Source organism: Leuciscus leuciscus (assembly GCF_965113295.1).
Source record: "Leuciscus leuciscus genome assembly, chromosome: 10".
In the NCBI taxonomy this organism is placed as follows: Eukaryota; Metazoa; Chordata; class Actinopteri; order Cypriniformes; family Leuciscidae; genus Leuciscus; species Leuciscus leuciscus.
The window spans coordinates 37,954,791-37,971,836 of NC_138734.1; the positions used below are offsets into that span (position 1 = coordinate 37,954,791).

General features: G+C 37.2%; 1 protein-coding gene and 1 long non-coding RNA gene across 4 annotated transcripts; one reads left to right on the top strand and one right to left on the bottom strand.

Annotated features, from left to right (window-relative positions):
- Positions 1-1,612: 1,612 nt before the first annotated feature.
- On the bottom strand, positions 1,613-16,090 carry nr2f2 (nuclear receptor subfamily 2, group F, member 2). Of its 3 annotated transcripts, none has more exons than XM_082181906.1 (3): positions 11,266-16,090; positions 5,958-6,485; positions 1,613-4,126 (listed from the first exon to the last, which is right to left on the bottom strand). In XM_082181906.1, exons 1-3 carry the CDS (start codon positions 11,303-11,305, stop codon positions 3,852-3,854), a joined length of 843 nt encoding a protein of 280 aa, XP_082038032.1. In that variant the 5' UTR covers positions 11,306-16,090; the 3' UTR covers positions 1,613-3,851. The 3 variants fall into 3 exon arrangements, with proteins under 3 accessions (XP_082038032.1, XP_082038030.1, XP_082038031.1); XM_082181904.1 differs by lacking the exon at positions 11,266-16,090 and adding an exon at positions 7,510-8,727 and having other exon boundaries at positions 5,958-6,503; XM_082181905.1 differs by lacking the exon at positions 11,266-16,090 and adding an exon at positions 7,510-8,726.
- LOC309507614 lies at positions 10,345-16,529 on the top strand. The gene is made up of 2 exons (XR_014209201.1): positions 10,345-10,862; positions 16,084-16,529. It is a non-coding gene; the product is annotated as an uncharacterized lncRNA (long non-coding RNA).
- The last annotated feature ends 517 nt before the right edge of the window (positions 16,530-17,046 follow it).

A 17,046-nucleotide genomic window follows, 5' to 3' on the forward strand; every position in this document is an offset into this window, starting at 1 on the left:
GGAGTAGTTAATAGGTCTCATCACTGTGTCATAATTACAAGCCTTCCTCTGCTACATGCATTAGCGCTCTCATCAAACACACATCCTGGACCACGTTTAAAACAATAACAAACAACCATCAATCATTTCCGGTCATCTAAACAGGACTTTACCAATAGCCCCGCAACAAATAAACTTACCAGGATTACGCTAGGCTATAACTCTTGCCCTCCCGAGTTTAAGGGAACTCTGAATCTTTACTGATAAAGTAGCTAAATAAATAGAATTTACATGGAATATAAATAGCGTTATATAATTTAATATAGCTACGCTGTTATTGTTATTATTATCATTGATGATATTTTTGTTTTTATTATTATTACACAGTTGGGGGAAACAAATAAATCAATGGTGGTAGTGGTCTGATTACCATTATTTCTCAGCCATCATAAGTTACTTTAGCCTATTATCAGTTTGTCTGATCTAATATCAAAACTTGGTGTCATTGGGTCAGGATGTTACTTTTTATTTTCTCAAAGCTATACCCAAGAAGTAGAATTTGTAAAACGAAGCCTGCAAATTCATTGTATTTTAGGGATAAACTAACGAGTTCGCAATGGTCTAGTTAAATTGGGCTAAAAAAGAAAAGTACGTTTTAATTACACTGGCTATGAAAATATTAAGTATATCTCTGAATTTTAGGACTCTTGGACTCCTGACAAAAACTTTAACACGGTTGCTGTTTAGCTTTTTTTGGGCCCTTGGTGTCGATTGAGGGGCCTTTTCTCCCAGCAATGTGGTTTCAATTACAAGACACCGCTTTGCTCCGGGGAGCCGTATAGCTTGCGTTGGATTGCAAGACGCCATATTGACTCAACTAATAGGACACCAAGTTGAAGGCGCAGTTTACAGGATAGCTTCACACGCTTGGTGTCCTCTATCAGATAGCCCTAAATGTGACATATAAAATACTGCTTTCGAGGTAGAACAAACAGTGGGCTGCATTTTGTCATTTGTCAAGCTTACAACAAGATGGCATTTCATTTGACATGTATTGAACGTCCAATGTTGCATTTCATCGCGACTTGAGTTCCGACGTGTCAGTACCTGCTCTGAGGAGATTTTATGTATTTAGATTGAAAGTGATACCCAACAAGTCAATGAGCAAGAACATCTACGCATATACACAAAATCTATACCTGGTAAGTAGGGATGACATGATACTTGAAATTTCCTTATTTTTTTTAATCAAAGATGGATGAATGGTGATGTGTAAAAAGTAAAGTGTTAGAGGGCAAATCAAAGCGATATTTCACACTTGAAGCTGCAGCACTTTGCACGTGTATTTACATAGCCAAATGTAGACGTAACCTGGACAATTTCCCATGCCAAACCTCGGAGTTACCCTCGCACCCCCAACCCTCTCTCTCTCTCTCTCTCTCTCTCTCTCTCACTCACACACACACACACACACACACACACACACACACACACACACACACACACGCACGCACACACTCTTTCTGAAACACACACCCGTAAACCCAAGCAGTTTGAGACAGAGCATGATTTCACTGTCCGATAGAACAGACAGATTTGTCCGCTAGTCATGAATAACACAACAATGAAAGCCTTTTGATTTCAAATTCATAAATTATAATTTAATACCAAGAACAAATTTACAGCAGAATGCTTGTTTACAATAAGCTAACACAAACAAACAAGAATTGTTTTCAACTATAAACTTCCACACACACTCACGTATATCACTTGCAATTAATAATAATCAATAATAATAAAAAAGTATCTATACGTTATCAATACCCTGCAGTAATATATTTTATATATTTATATAAAAACGTGGGTCAGTTTAAACTGTTCATAATTACAATCATGTATCATTCACTGGTCCATATGTGGCAGAGAACAGCCCAAATAACTGTTCAATCAACTACACAATATGATCCCTTTTTATCCAATCACAACATGGTGTCTTGTGTGTTGAAGAAAAGCCTCAAAACAAGGACGAAATTGCAAGCTTTCACACATACACACACAAGGCATCTGTTACAGACCGAAAAGGAGCAGAACACCAAGTCAAAATAGCCACCCCTTTCCAAACCAGCTCACCCTGTTAAGTGTCAACCTATCGTCGAACGTTTTTTTTTTTTTTTGCAATTTTTTTGTCTTTTTTAAATACAAGGGCTAGTGTACTGAATGCACAGATTATATCTATACAGTCAAAAACATTTACATTTATATATATATATATCAAAGATAAAATAGGTTAGCGACCTGTGGCCATGCATTCACAGTCTAAATACATGAAAAAGAAAGGAAGAAAAAAAAAACATTTGTCTTAATATGTATGTACATTACAACCAGAACTTTCAGTGCTACTAGCTAAGTCTGTCACTCATTTGAAGACATTTGTATTACCGAAAAAATTGGCAACCACAGTTTTATTCTTAATCACATATACGTTGTATAAAGAAAAAGTCCTTGAAATTAATTGACCTATATTTACAAGAATACTGCCTCTACTTGTGTTTTTTTCCCTCAAGTGAAATGAACAATTATAAGACTTTGTAAATTCTAAGCGTGTTCCCCATGGTGTATAGACTTCAGTAACCGTTAATAACACATTTGCGCTGTACAGGCACTTTAATGCTTTCAGTGTTGAGGGACATTTATAGGGACGTCTTATTAATACTGCTGCTTTATCATTAAAAGAATGATGACCCATCATCTCCCCCACGTTCAAAATACAGTTTACTGTGGCAAAACACGTTAGCGAGAATTCGCATGTGCGCAACTTAATACATTTGAAAATATTAAGTGGGGGTCTCCTTAACTGTAAAATCAAACACTTTGTTCTACTATTTGAATTACAGGCTGTCGACCATTCCCGAATCCAAAAAAAAAAAAAAAAATGGAGACAGGTCAAAACTTTCAACAACAAAAATAACCGGTGACATTTTGCAAACACTTTTATGGCGCATATAACTAAATGATAGTTTTGCTCCTGCATCCATTTCGGGAGATTATGATTTGGGGGGTGTCTATATCAGGCAGAAGAGTGGTATGAAATGATGCATTACTAGTGCTCTGGCATTTTGTGGATATAAGTTTGAGTTGATTATGAAAATAATCCCTACTCTTGCTCATTAAGGGACATCAATAGAGTAAGTGCGCTTGCAGCATTAAGCATAGCCTATATTGCTGTGGATTTAGTTTTAATTCTCGAAGAACGTCTTTACATTCTGAACTGTTTTAGAAGAAGCCATGGTTATTAGAAAAACAGCAAAAAAATAAAAAAATAAAAAATAAACAACTGCATACTACAGAATCACATAGGCCGGTTTGGAACCAGAAAGGAGAAACAAAAACAAAACAAAAAATTACAAAAACAGCTATAGATACATGGACACAGGACAATATAGCAATTTAGAAAAAGAACTTTTTTTTCTTCTTCCTTAATCTTTCCAAATTGTCGCTTAAATGCACTTTTTAGTTTTGCTGTCCAGAAAGGATTATGAAAATCCTTGAATTATTTTCTTTCGTCTTTTTTCTTTTGAATTAATTTTAGTGGGTTATTTATTTCTTCATTTTTGTATTTTTTATTTATTTTGTATTTTTTTACAAAAACAACAAACAAACAAACAAACAAAAAAACATTAGAACCAACTGTTCAGAATGACACAGGGAGCAATCTCTGGATTTCGAGGCTTCACTGAATGTCTCAATTTTAAAATTCACAGTCATTGTATGAAAGTCTTTCTTCGTGAAAGTAAACTCGTGTAACAGCCGTTTCCTTCTACAAAAGAAGCGCTAACTATTGTAGTCACAGCCCCTTTGATCACTCCTTCTGCCTACTGAATCGACATGTAAGGCCAGTTAAAACTGCTCCCCGACAGCAACATATCCCTGATGAGGGTTTCAATTGGGGTTTTACCTACCAATCGGACGAAAAATAATTGCTCTATGACCGAAGACGAGACTGTACGGAGAGAGGGCAAGCGCAGTAATAACTTCCCAAATCGAGTTGGCTGGTTGGGATACTGGCTCCGAACGTACTCCTCCAGAGCGCACTGGGACTTCTCTTGCAAACTTTCCACATGGGCCACATCTGACAGGCCACAAGCATCTATAAGGAATGGAGAGATAATCAAATGTGTATTACATTCACAGCACACCTGGACAGTTCATTTACAAAACGGCAAGTTGTTCTACAGTAACACATAGGCTACTATTTTATTACGTACAGCACAATACACAGCATATCAAAAATCACATGTGCCATTCGAGCTAACTTTAGTTTACTAGAGATACATTCAAACTCTGGAGTTGTGCTGTTCTTCTTTTTTTATTTTATTTTTTTATTTTCTATAAAAATAGACCTAATTGAGTATGCATTCCATTGTACGAGTAACAACATTTTTAAAACCTTTTGCATCTTGATGCATGTAATCCCCATAAAAAGGACAATTTAGCAGCATGTGGGTCATAACATTATGGAAAAAAAGGAACACAGAAGGGCAATGCAAAATAATAATAATAATAATGTTAAGAAATTAAAAGACTAAGTGCTAGCGTAGCCTATAATATCTGCCTTATTTTAGAACATTTATAGACGATGCGAAACCTTAAGTCCTGAACTTTTAGACAATACTGAACGTTGTTTTTAAAGATCGACAACAAACTCGAAGAGCAAGCTATCCACAAGAGGTGGTAGAAGACTGTAAGTCAATAAAGCGATTGCAAAACGCTGCCCTACATGACATCAACTTTTAAAAATAACATGTTAGGAACAGTTCCGTTGATCATTTTTATTTTAGGTTTTGATTAATTTATATTTTATTGTTGTAGGGAACATTGTCTGTAAAGAAATCAAAACAGCGTATTTGCATACTGTGGTAATAGCCTATTTATTGTGCAACTGGTACTAAACCTTTCCCAGTCATAAATTTCCGAAAGAATATATTCGCCATTAAATCTGTAAAACTTTTTCGCTTTAACTCTCTGATACACAAATAAAGAAAGGAAGTCGGGGTCATGACCCAGTTCTGGAACGAGTCCAGCATGTGTCTCGGATCCCTAGATCATCCTAACAAAACAAGGAAGAACTGTGAGCTTTTAACAACGCACAGAAATGTCCTGTCGCCCCTCCACAATAAAAGACGATTAAACAAAACTTTGGTGTTTATCGCAACGTGAATATATCTATCAATTTAAACGATCGGCTCCAGTGTGAAGCTGGGCTGTGATGTGTGTAAACGGAGCATTAGGCCTTTCTTCCCTTTCCTACAGCCTCACCCCCTCCCTTCGAGATGACATCCTTAATATCTGTCATTGCAAATAAATAGAAATAATTGATTGCTCTTCAATATCATATTATGTTGATGTATTGTGAAACTACAACAAATGATGATTAAAGCTACAGTTTAGACTTTGTAAGTCGATAATGCTCATTTTCTGACATTATGTATTTACATTTGTTTTGATCAAAACTAGCCTACGTAATAGGCGCTATAGGCCAGACTGTATCTTCTATTATTTTTTACGCGTATAAATATATTTTTTAATGCATATTTTAAAATAATATTAATATTCATATTTTGGCTGTCACAAAATATTAATTCTGTCACCATTTAATTCTTAAAAATAAAATAAATTCTTCAAGTGATAAATAAATCTGCAGTGTTCTATTGACGATACGTCGATGCTTTTAAAACATTTTAGTAAGATGAAATATTTTTACTTAACTGGTTTTGTTTTATCAGAGAGCTCTAAAAAATGTACACATACGTATATATTATGACGTGCACATTTCAATACTTAATGCTATCAGATAAATAGGCTGAAACTAGCACGTGTATATAATTTCTAGATTTGAATTAAAAGACTCCATTATCTTTACTGTACAAACACAATAAAATAGATGATTAAAAACAGATGTTTTGAAAATGAAAACTTACCTGAAGTGAATAAAACGATGGCCTTTAAACAACTGTATTCAGCAGAGTCAACGTGCAAAGCTTTGAGCTTTTCTACTTGTTCTTGGAAGATCCTAATGTGGTCCATAAAGGCGACCACTCTGTCCGCAGACATGGGGGAGGCATGGAGCCCAGCCGCCGCCAGAAGTGGAGCCACATGGAGCGGCATGGAGCATTGAGCAGCGTTGAGCACAAACAACTCACTCCAGGTCAACCTCAAAAGGGCAACCTGGTCGGTAATCTGGAGGTCTGGGAAGAAGGGAATATTCCTGGCCCACTCTACCGCACTAAACAGCATCCTGGCTGCCAGTTCACAAATGTTCTCGATGCCCATGATGTTGTTGGGCTGCATGCATTGACTGCCATACCGAGAAGTTGGGTAGGGCTCCGCTCGTAGTAGTAGAGAGATATATCCGGATAAGTAGGAATGGCAGTGCAGTGGGTCCCCATTTGTCAAGGCGAACTGACCATGGTGTGGCTGTGTGGGTGGCATCCGTCCCCTTTGCACGGCTGCAGTAAAAAGAGAAACTGTAGATATTGATGCTTGAATTCTACAACAACAAAATACAGCTTGACCTTGTTTTTAGTTCACTTGTGGTGTGTTGTTATCACACAATTTAGGGAACTACACCAATAGCAATAATGCAATCAATTAGACTACTATGTCACTTGACACGTGCAGAACTTTTAAACTAACAAAGTGGCCTTCATGATTTTACCGTTAAGTGAAACTATTTAAAGACTAGGCTATTGATATGCTTACAATAATGTTCTGCACCGTCCACTATACACAAAATAATTACAGTCAAACCCTATGTTTAAATTAATAGAAAAATATATTTTGCCAAATGTTTCATTTTAGTGTACTTGTACATTAATTTGTGTTTACGTTTCACAACATGAGCCCAGTGAATACATGCACAAAGAAAGGCATGAATGCTAACCCTTAACCTATTTAGCTAGCGACATAGTCAGTTCTGCTATCTATTGAGAATCTGCGAGCGAACTGGGTGCTTGGCGGAACGATTATTCGAATAAATACTATAAAAGCGCAGTAGTGATTATTATTTACTTTTCTCCTGGAGATGAGCGATGTCGATTGTGGTCTATCTGGAGACCCTAGCCTAGTGTGTGTGTGTGTGTGTGTGTGTGTGTGTGTGCGTGAGTGTGTGTGTGTGTGATTTTGACGCTGCCTCTTCATACTCCCTCGCCATAACTGCACGGCATATTTGCAGTGATATTATTAAAAATCAACACGAATGACCATATTTTCGTCGGCGAATTAAAGTGATAATCAATTTAACGTTGCGAACATGTAAAATGCGAAATAGAGGCTGTTCATTATTCGAGCATTAAGGGCGCCGTGATAACGCTCAGTCTCGAGCGCTATAGGCGGTTCCTTCGCGTGCTGTGGTCGGGCAGACTGAGAGAGAAGAGTCGGGGACAAAATACAAGGGGGACGAAGATTGCATGCATTTAATACAGCTAAATACAAAAGACAAAGACAGCAGTAAAACAACAAAATTCCGAATACCTTCCCGTCTCATGCCAACTTTGAGGCATTTTTTGAGGCGGCAGTACTGACACTGATTGCGATGGTGCTGGTCAATGGGACAATTCCTGTTGGCACGGCATGTGTAAGTGAGGTTCCTTCGTACGCTCCGTTTGAAAAAGCTTTTACACCCCTCGCAAGTGAACTGGCCATAGTGTTTGCCGCTGGATTTGTCCCCGCAAACCACGCACTCTATATGCTGTGGCTGCTGCTTTTCCGACTGCGTCGTCTGGTTCGTCGGGGTGGACTGTGTGTTGTTGTTCGGGGGTCCTTGAACGGGTGTCTGAGGGGTCGGAGGGGCAACCTGAGAGGCCGTTAGACCCAGCTGGCCTGGTTGAGGGGTCGGAAGGGATAGTCCTCCTTGGGCTTGCGATGAGAGGGTGCCCTGGGTCTCGGCCACATCGTCCTGGGAGCCTCTCCACACTACCATTGCCATATCTATCAGTCAACGTTAACAAAAACTTTTTGTTCCCCGTTTTTGGTTTCGGAATGCTTTGTTTAAAAAAACAGTAACGAAGCACGGTGCCTTTATCACTTAGGAAGATAAAATAAATAATTCAGGATCGGCGCGGTCGGTTAAGAGTCTGAATGTCCGTTCAAAGTTGCGTACCGACGGCAAACAGCAGTCTATTTCTCGACTGAAATAGCGTTACCTGACATGTGGTTAAAACTGAAGCAAAGACGAGCCGAGCCTTGCTCTTAGAGGCCAAGTCCAGGGGCACTTGCAGTCATCCATCCAGTAAACCCATCAAGGATAAAATGGAAAATAAACACGGCGGAAGAAGATATGAACAGAGCAGAACAGATAACTTCACGCGTGTAGCGACGTTCGCACGCACAGAAACACGCAGCTTTCAAAGATACTTGCGAAGCGCGAGAAGTTCCAGCGTGAAGTCTTGAAGAAAAACCAACAACTGGCCAAAAAATATTGCTGCTTCTTCCTTTTCTTCAGATGAGGTAGCGCTAGCAGCCGCGCGCAGTTGCAGCCAATGCTCGAGTCAAATATGAAGTCAACTCTCCGGCAAGCAGGACTGATAATATAACAAAAAGATCACAACCTATAGAACCTCCTTCATGCGCGTAAAAATAATAAGAGAGAGAACAGAGAATCAAAGTGATCAAATATGTTAAAAAGGGGGAGGTTAGGAAGTGACTGCGATTTGTAGGCGCTGGGCTGGCAGAATGCTTTCTCTCTGATCAGCTCACTGAGCTCTCTATATAGTGAACTTTGACACGACTGCTGCAACTTAGCACACGTTACCATGGTGATGAGTTGCCATATATGGAAAGTGACTGTGTTTGACTGGTCAGAGCTCACGGACCTCCCCCTGAACCCCATTGGCTAGTCGGCACTTGTGCTACTTGGTTCTTTGCCAAAGCCAGGAATAAGGGTCGAGGAGCCGCTTGGTCCTAAAGAGAGTAGGACACAGTTCGATGCAAAATCATCGCAATACATGTGTTCAATATTTAGATTTATTTCAAATAAAATCCACGATTGGAATAGCTATTAAAATCGCTTTCCATACTACAGAGATCCAAGGCTTTACAAAATCAATATTATGGCTAATTCAAAATTATTAATAAAAAAATAAAAAAATAGCCTAAATTTTCACTTCTGGCCACTGAATGTTATTAAATATCTCCGGGATAATAATATTTCTGTTATGATATTTCACATTTTCAATGTGTGTTACATGCATTTTTGTTACATTTATTCTATAGACTGGCCGCATTTGGTCAGATCCCAGATCCCATTTATCCGCATTAACGCCTCGTTATAAATCATGAAACTGCATACAATTTATCAAGTCAATAATGCACTGACAAATACATTTAAAACAGAGACAGTCCACGAGGGAACAAGCAATTTACGCGAGAGGCTATTGATGCAAGTTCGCACTGTAATCAAGATATGTTAAAGATAGGCTATGCGAAACACTACTTTGTAAGAAAAACAGAGACAGAAAAAAAAAAAAACTAAATGAATTAACAGTCAACAAGAGTCAGAACTGGTGCAAGCTATATTTCTGTGAATATTCTGTTTGCTTAATTTTATCTGAATATGAAGACCTCACATAGGCTATTTAGATTGCGTTTATTTTATATACCAATCCATTAATTAGCCTATAGTCCAAAAGACCAGTTATATTGGCGTAATACTTAGGCTATTATATTATCTTTAAGTCTTATATGCAAGTCGACTGACTTTACGTGCACATAGTTCCAAAAGAAAAAAGAAGAAAAACGAAAAGAAAAAAGAGATGATGATTATTGACGTTTAGCTACAGTATACTTACGGAAACTAGCATTAATTGTCACATACCCTATGTATGTATTCTCATCATGACTAGCAATAAAGTAGCTTAATGAATATTAGTCGTAACTTATCATTATAATGCAATGTATAGCCTATGTATATCGCAAGCCACACGGCTCTCAATAGCTACACTTAGTTATTTATGCAGAGATGCAGCATTCAATGTAGGCTACTCTCATACAACAAAAGAAAAATGTAAGGATCACTGTGCTTTTAGGGCCTTGACTCATAGGCTACAGTTATCTTAGTGGAGTTAATAAAATATCCCCTAGCTTCCTCCAATTGATAACTGGGTTTAAAAAACACTCAAAACGTTAAAAAAGCATGCAAACATAAGATAAGAATGCTGCTCATTGAGAAAGCAGACGCCCAGAAGTCTTATGTTAATTGCCATAGATGTTCGCAGGGAGCCTCGGGTGGTCAGATGAGGGGTCTCCCTTTTCGCTCCTCGGGTTATAAGTCAGAGCACTTTTTTAAAGCTCGCTTGTTGAAGTCTACCTTCTCTATCATCAGGGGTTGTCAGAGTTGGGTCCACTGAAAAACGTACAGTGCTAAATCACTGCATATGCTGCCTCGGAGGAAAAATGCTGAAGACTGGACGTACAACAGTATATGGGCGCCCCCTAGCGTTTGGATTATTTCTGCCTGAATCGCTCTTTAAGGTGGAAGAGCCATCTTAAATGGAAACTACATCGGTAATCACATACACCAGAGTAACATGCGCCTATTTTAATCTGATTAATGCTTTTGAGATTTCCTTCTAATTGACTTGGACGTTGTAGAGGTGCGTTTGTAAGTCTCTACCGCACATTTTCACCACAGTGTTGTTCACGCACGGGAGTATCGCAGCGTTTCGGGTAATTTTGACCAGTTTATTGAAACGTTCAAAAGTGAGCACCGTGCCTCATCTCCGACCATTCAAAAGCCAGTATGTGAACAAGACAGCCGAAAGCAATAGGCTACCGCAGAAGTAAATTATAGCGTACCGATGCAAAGTGGATTTTACCCCAAGATCAAGGTGAGTGTTCATATTTTCACACTTTATCTTGCGGACGTCTCGTATGCTTATCATTTTCTTTTTCAAAGCAAGAATACGACTAGTAAGGACGCACAGACAGGCATGCATGCAATACATCAGCATCACTTCTTAAATAGCAGCAAAATTATAAACAAAGACCAAAAAGACAGAAAAAATAATAATAATATGTACAAACTTGCGATGATTAGCCTATATAGGTAATAAATGGAGAAAGAGTTCCGCTCAAGGATGCGTTTGCTGTAGACACAATGTCCATTTGAAAATAATTTTAATAAATATATTGCGAATGAATTCACAACACAAGAAGCAGCAGGTTCACTTTAACATATTCCAGTTGATATGTACATGCTGAGTGAGATTTGATTCCCAACAATCAACATACCAAATGCATATGATGTTGATTCTTCTTCCCCGTGATGCATCCTCTCCTAAATGAAAAATATACTTAGTCTTCTCTTTCTGTGCGAATTAACGCTCCACTGACGGATTTATACAGAAAAAAAAGCGGCTCTCTGTTTATTTGAATGATTACTAAAACTTTATGGAGGGAAAAAAAGACAAACCGACAAGAAAAATCTAACTTTTCTGCGGCGCTTGAATCACATTTCAGTATTTAATACACATCCTAATAGAGTCGTGTTGATGACTTTGAAGATGGAGATTTTTTTTGGAAAAAGAAAAGAAAAGAAAAAAAGACAGAATATGCTCTTGTGCGTCTTTTTCTTTTCCACAGAAGGTAAAAAGCCTCCTTAGTGCAGCTGCTTTGTGTGGGCTGTGTGATAGAGAGAGGGAGGGGGTGAAGTCAGGAGAGACACCTGTCTGTTTATGTGCAAACTAGTAACAGTGATATGCCTTTGTCGTCTTTTCAATGGTTAAGTCCAACGTGAGGACTTTATTAGATCAATGAACTTCAATAGTTGACGCAATAAACCTTTTCCCTTATGTAAATATTGTTTTAATATGGCATTAAGTTCATGAATAGACACAATTATAAGTCTACAAGAATGCACATAAAAACATCATATCAATAAGGGTTTGATACTTAGGCCACTGGAGTAACACTACTATACTCTGCAGTCGTCAGACATCTTATAGACTGCATTCATGAAGTGACGTCAAATTGCCATAGAGTAGACAATTATGGTTCAAGTAAAGAAATCCAGTCCATGTCTGATAGGTTTTAAGAGTTGCTATGTGTGCAGGGCGCTTTAATTGTCTATTCTGCTAAGAATATACACAATGGAGAGTCAAGTCACCTATTGAATGGATAATCGAACTATAGATAGATAGATAGATAGATAGATAGATAGATAGATAGATAGATAGATAGATAGATAGATAGATAGATAGATAGATAGATAGATAGATAGATAGATAGATAGATAGATAGATAGATAGATTAATGAATGAATGAATGAATGAATGAATGAATGAATGAATGAATGAATGCACATCTCAGTGATTTAAAGCTATGGCTTGCAGCATTTGAACGTATAGGCTATAACGCCGTAAAGACACATTGAATTATATTATCCAGTTTTAATACGGAGGACTTACATTTGACACCTTATAACTATCTAATTAAATGACGTACCGTATTAAAATACCAAAAACAAAGTTTTATTCACTTTCTTTCTTTTTTTTTTTTTTTTTACCTTTAAAAGAACACAAAATAAATGCAAAAGCCACTAGCAACCGAGTAGAAATGAATCACTTTGCGCATCAAATATATATCTGAATGTGCTGAAGGAACTTCAACCGTTTTCAAGCAACTTGATGTTGATCACTAAAGTGCAACCAAAGTCGTCCTGGCACATTTATCATTGTAAAACGCACTGCAGAAGAAAGAGTCCTCACACACAGAGCTCAGCAAGCGTCCACACACACAATAGCGCTCCCCCATCGGGACCTCCATCGATTAGGACGAGACACTACACTAAATATTTACTGATCACACACAAATAGCAGGATCTTTAACGATTTTCCATGGCTGGGACGCGAAGAAAGGGGCAAATCACTTTATTATTGTTTGTAAAGTAAAGTACGCACAATGGGACAGGAGTGTGTAAGATGTGACTGCTGTAAGAGGAGTTATACGCGATTAAATCGATAGATATTGAATAAGCAAAGCCATATACAAACCGCAGCAAATCTCTTAGTCGTCAGTCGACTAGCCTACATATTACTCCTTAAAATAAACATTTATTTGATTTTATTAAATAAAATATAAAATGTTATACCGAACATTAAAAAAGGCTACCTTTTTCTTTCTTTCTTTTTTTCCAGATTTTATTTAACACACAGTGAGCGACATTTATTCTACTCATATTAAGTCACGGACACGACATGGTAATTCTCAAAAGCGTTGCGAGCGCAGGTTTAGGCGCAGGTGTCTATTGCGCTTTGATGGTTTGGAAGAGGAAAGTTCACCCTAATCTTATCGCTCCCTCCAGCGTATCCTTCAAGCATGAGATAGAGGGAATCTGACCCTCGGGTCACCGAGATCCCGGCCTGATTAACCCTTGCGGACCCAGTACGGAGCAAAGGTTAACCAGGCTAATCAACGTGAGGAGACTGATTAAGGCGGATGATCAAAAGTCAGATATGCATAAATATAATTTACCTTCTGAAATAGCTAATTATTACGGAAAACGTAACAAAAAGTACAATCGCATCTCACAAATTCATATATTAGGCTATAGGTAATTGAATGCATCATGGTAATGAAGAGCTGACATATTTAGTCTGCAATATTACACCAAGACGTAACACCAGTCTTAATAATTTAGTAAAAAAAAAAAAAATCATTTTATTATTTATTATTATTAATATGATCGCTATTCTGAATACCCTTTGCATGCTTGTGTTTGGGTTGATCCTGCATGGGAACCCATAGCACTGCATATTTTGTACGTCTCACTTATGAAGGATTGAAAACCACCGGATCAGAGGCTGCGGTTTAAAACGTGTTCAAACGAGCAAGTAATAGACCTGTCAGCTGGTGTGGTTGCAGTCTATGGCACATCTGTTGTGACGGTGAAGCGTTTTCTGATATTTCGCAGTAATTAGCAATCACAATTATTTTGGCAAATAGGCCTACATTAGCGATTGCAAATTAGCCGGTTTTATTTATTTTATTAGATGTAAAGAAAGCATAATCCACTTATTTTCAGACTGATTACACTTGTAATACAATGTGTGCATACCTACATTTCTTGCTTTGAAATTTGTAATAATATTTCTAATTATATTAAGCTATTAGTAGGCTAATTTAAACAAGAGGGTAATAAACAAATATTCATAAAGCTACTGAACATTTTATTTGTTTTATTTTATTGTAAACAATTTAAGTAGAAGCAACATAAATAGAAAGCTATTTTAATACACCAGCCTCACCAAGACAGTAACAGAAAAAGACTTGACAGATAGTGTGATTATTATAATTTTTTTTCATAAATATGTTTCTAATATGTGGATGTGGTCTGAACTTTTAATTAAGCAAATACAGATTATTCCTGCTGGCACTAGTTTACTGCTCATGTCCACCTGTAATTTTACTACTAAAAAGTGAGAAAGACACGTCATCATGTTTAAAATCTGATTATTCTCAATACATTAATCCAAAATAATACAGAAAACTTTTGAAGTATTTTCTCACGCAATCCTGCCATTTTTATTGTTTGTCATTTAAAAAGATTAAAAAAAAAACTCCCCTTGACATATTCTTCCAACTCATTGAAGAAAATCTCATATCGGTTACGGGCAAATTGAATAGGATTATGGTTTTATTCTCTACAGAAGCCTGGCTCTCTGCCCAAATATGGTGTAATTTGTTCAGCATTACCTTCAGTCTTAAAACAACACCATTGCCCTGGGAATTCAGAGGACTTAATGCTTCTTCACAGGACAAGAAGTTCTCCCTATGTATTTGACTCTTTAAGACCAGAATATGGACCAATTGTTGCCAGAGTCCATGAAAAAAAGATATTATGGAAGTATAGCCTACGCCCATATAGTCTAGTCTTCAAAATGTAACTCTGTGGGAAATCGTTCAATGTCCTTTTATGATTTCTTGTAGTTTAGTATAGTACCAGACTGCAGCGGATACTGACTCCGAGTCAGAGATTCCACAGGTATTGCAGCAATATAAAAGAGGCATAATATAAACATATAGGTAAAGGGTCATACTCTTTTAGTGTAAAATATAATTCAAAACTAAGTTTTGCTCTTCTCTGATATAATGCACTCACAGTATTTGACAGGGGATTATGCAGATTGTTCGCCATATCCAGCCAATCTTTAACAGGCAGTATATGATTATGAATGAAGATTTTGAAGTGATTATTGCTATTTGTATTCCGTTGGGTGGGTTGTTGTATGCATGGTATGTGCCATTAACACAAACATTTAATTGTTGTTACTTTATTCATCTACTGAGAAATATATACAAATATTTCTCAGAGAGTCTTTGGTTTTACAAGTCATGACTAAATATCAAGATTAAGGCATTGTTAGAGGGTTCACAGATTCAAATGGGAGGCTGTAATATCTATAATGGAAATTAACATCTTATGGTTAGATTTGACAAATTTAATAAAAAAATAAAAAAGCTCAATTTAGTGGATATATACATTTAATCACATTATTGACAATTACATTTTTATCAAAAACACCTATGTAATTGTGTGTGTGTGTGTGTCTCTGTGTGTGTGTGTGTGTGATTGATTGATTCATTCAATAGGTGCAGGTTACCTTCTCCCTGTCTATTTCTGTTTGCCCTAAGGGCCAATCTAAGAAACCAGCAGAATCATGATAGAGCGCAAAGTTCGATTCTCCAATGATGGATTACAGTGTCAATTTAAACAGCGAACGCTTAATTTGTTTCAATAATCTCTTCCTAGACTGAATGCCAAACTTCCATTTTCCACATCACATCAAAGTCAAAAAGTGTGATGCAAATAATATAGACTCACATTTATATAAGCATGTTATTATATTGTTTATTTTTACATTGAAATTAAATAGTTCCTTTGTTACACTTTACAGTCACATACCATAAATAAATACAACGAGATAATAAATATAGGTGTAAAAATACAAGTAGCCTTATATGTGCTCACTGAAATACAAGAAAAAACAATATGTTGTGCAAAAAATGTTTTGCTATTGATGACTTGTGATCAACTGTCCGAAACTCTAGGTAGAATACGCCGTTCTGGCAGACTAGCTGTGCATTGTCTCAGACCTCCGCAGGACTGCGACGGGGCCAGAGGACGCGGCCACTGTGAACTGAAGAAACTGAAGAATGCCGAGTGGTGACATCAACACCAAATGCATGATGGGAGGAGGAACTTCACGCAAAGATTCCACAATGACAAAGCAGGGAAGGTAGGCCTTAATGAATGCGTTTGAGCCACTGGAGCAACTAACCTGTATTCTTTTATAGGCAGAAGGATCATTGGTCAGCTGACAACCAACTGCTCGAAATCAACCATGTACGTATTGTAATTCTGCACATACTGTAATGATGTATGATTAAAAAATGCAACTGAACAAAACTGACTGATGAAATTAGTAGAAATGTTTAATTATCAACTGTACAATAATTTCTGCCAAAAGCTCAAGAAAATAAACATGGGTCCTGTATGCATGTTGTTTGTTATTATTAAATGAGAATCTAGCACAAATAATCTTCATAGTTGTTCTATGGGTATGTTTTTAGCTAGAGAGATTTGTCTTCATACCTTTCTTATGAAGTCTACAGCATTCCAAATTAAAATATTAAGGTTTAGTGAAAAATGAAAATAACCCAACATTGGTTGTAGTACAGCTCTAAATCTTCATTAAATGTGGAGCTGTAACTGACATTTTTATTGCAAAAATTACCAAGTTTCCATTTCTAAGCTGTTGTGAATAATTATAGATAGATATTATTTTCCACATGCACTCTTCTGCATTTACTATACCAGTCTGGATTTAATCACTGGCCACTAGACTAAACCCAAGTTATTAGGGAATATAAATGTTTTCAGAAGTAATCAAAGAAGAAAAGAGATGGAAAAGACAGAAGGAGGGAGAGAGAGAGAGATTCAGAGTGTATACTTGCTGTCTGTAATTGAAAGCAGCTTGTTTTCTAATGTGGACTACTGAGACATGGGTAAAG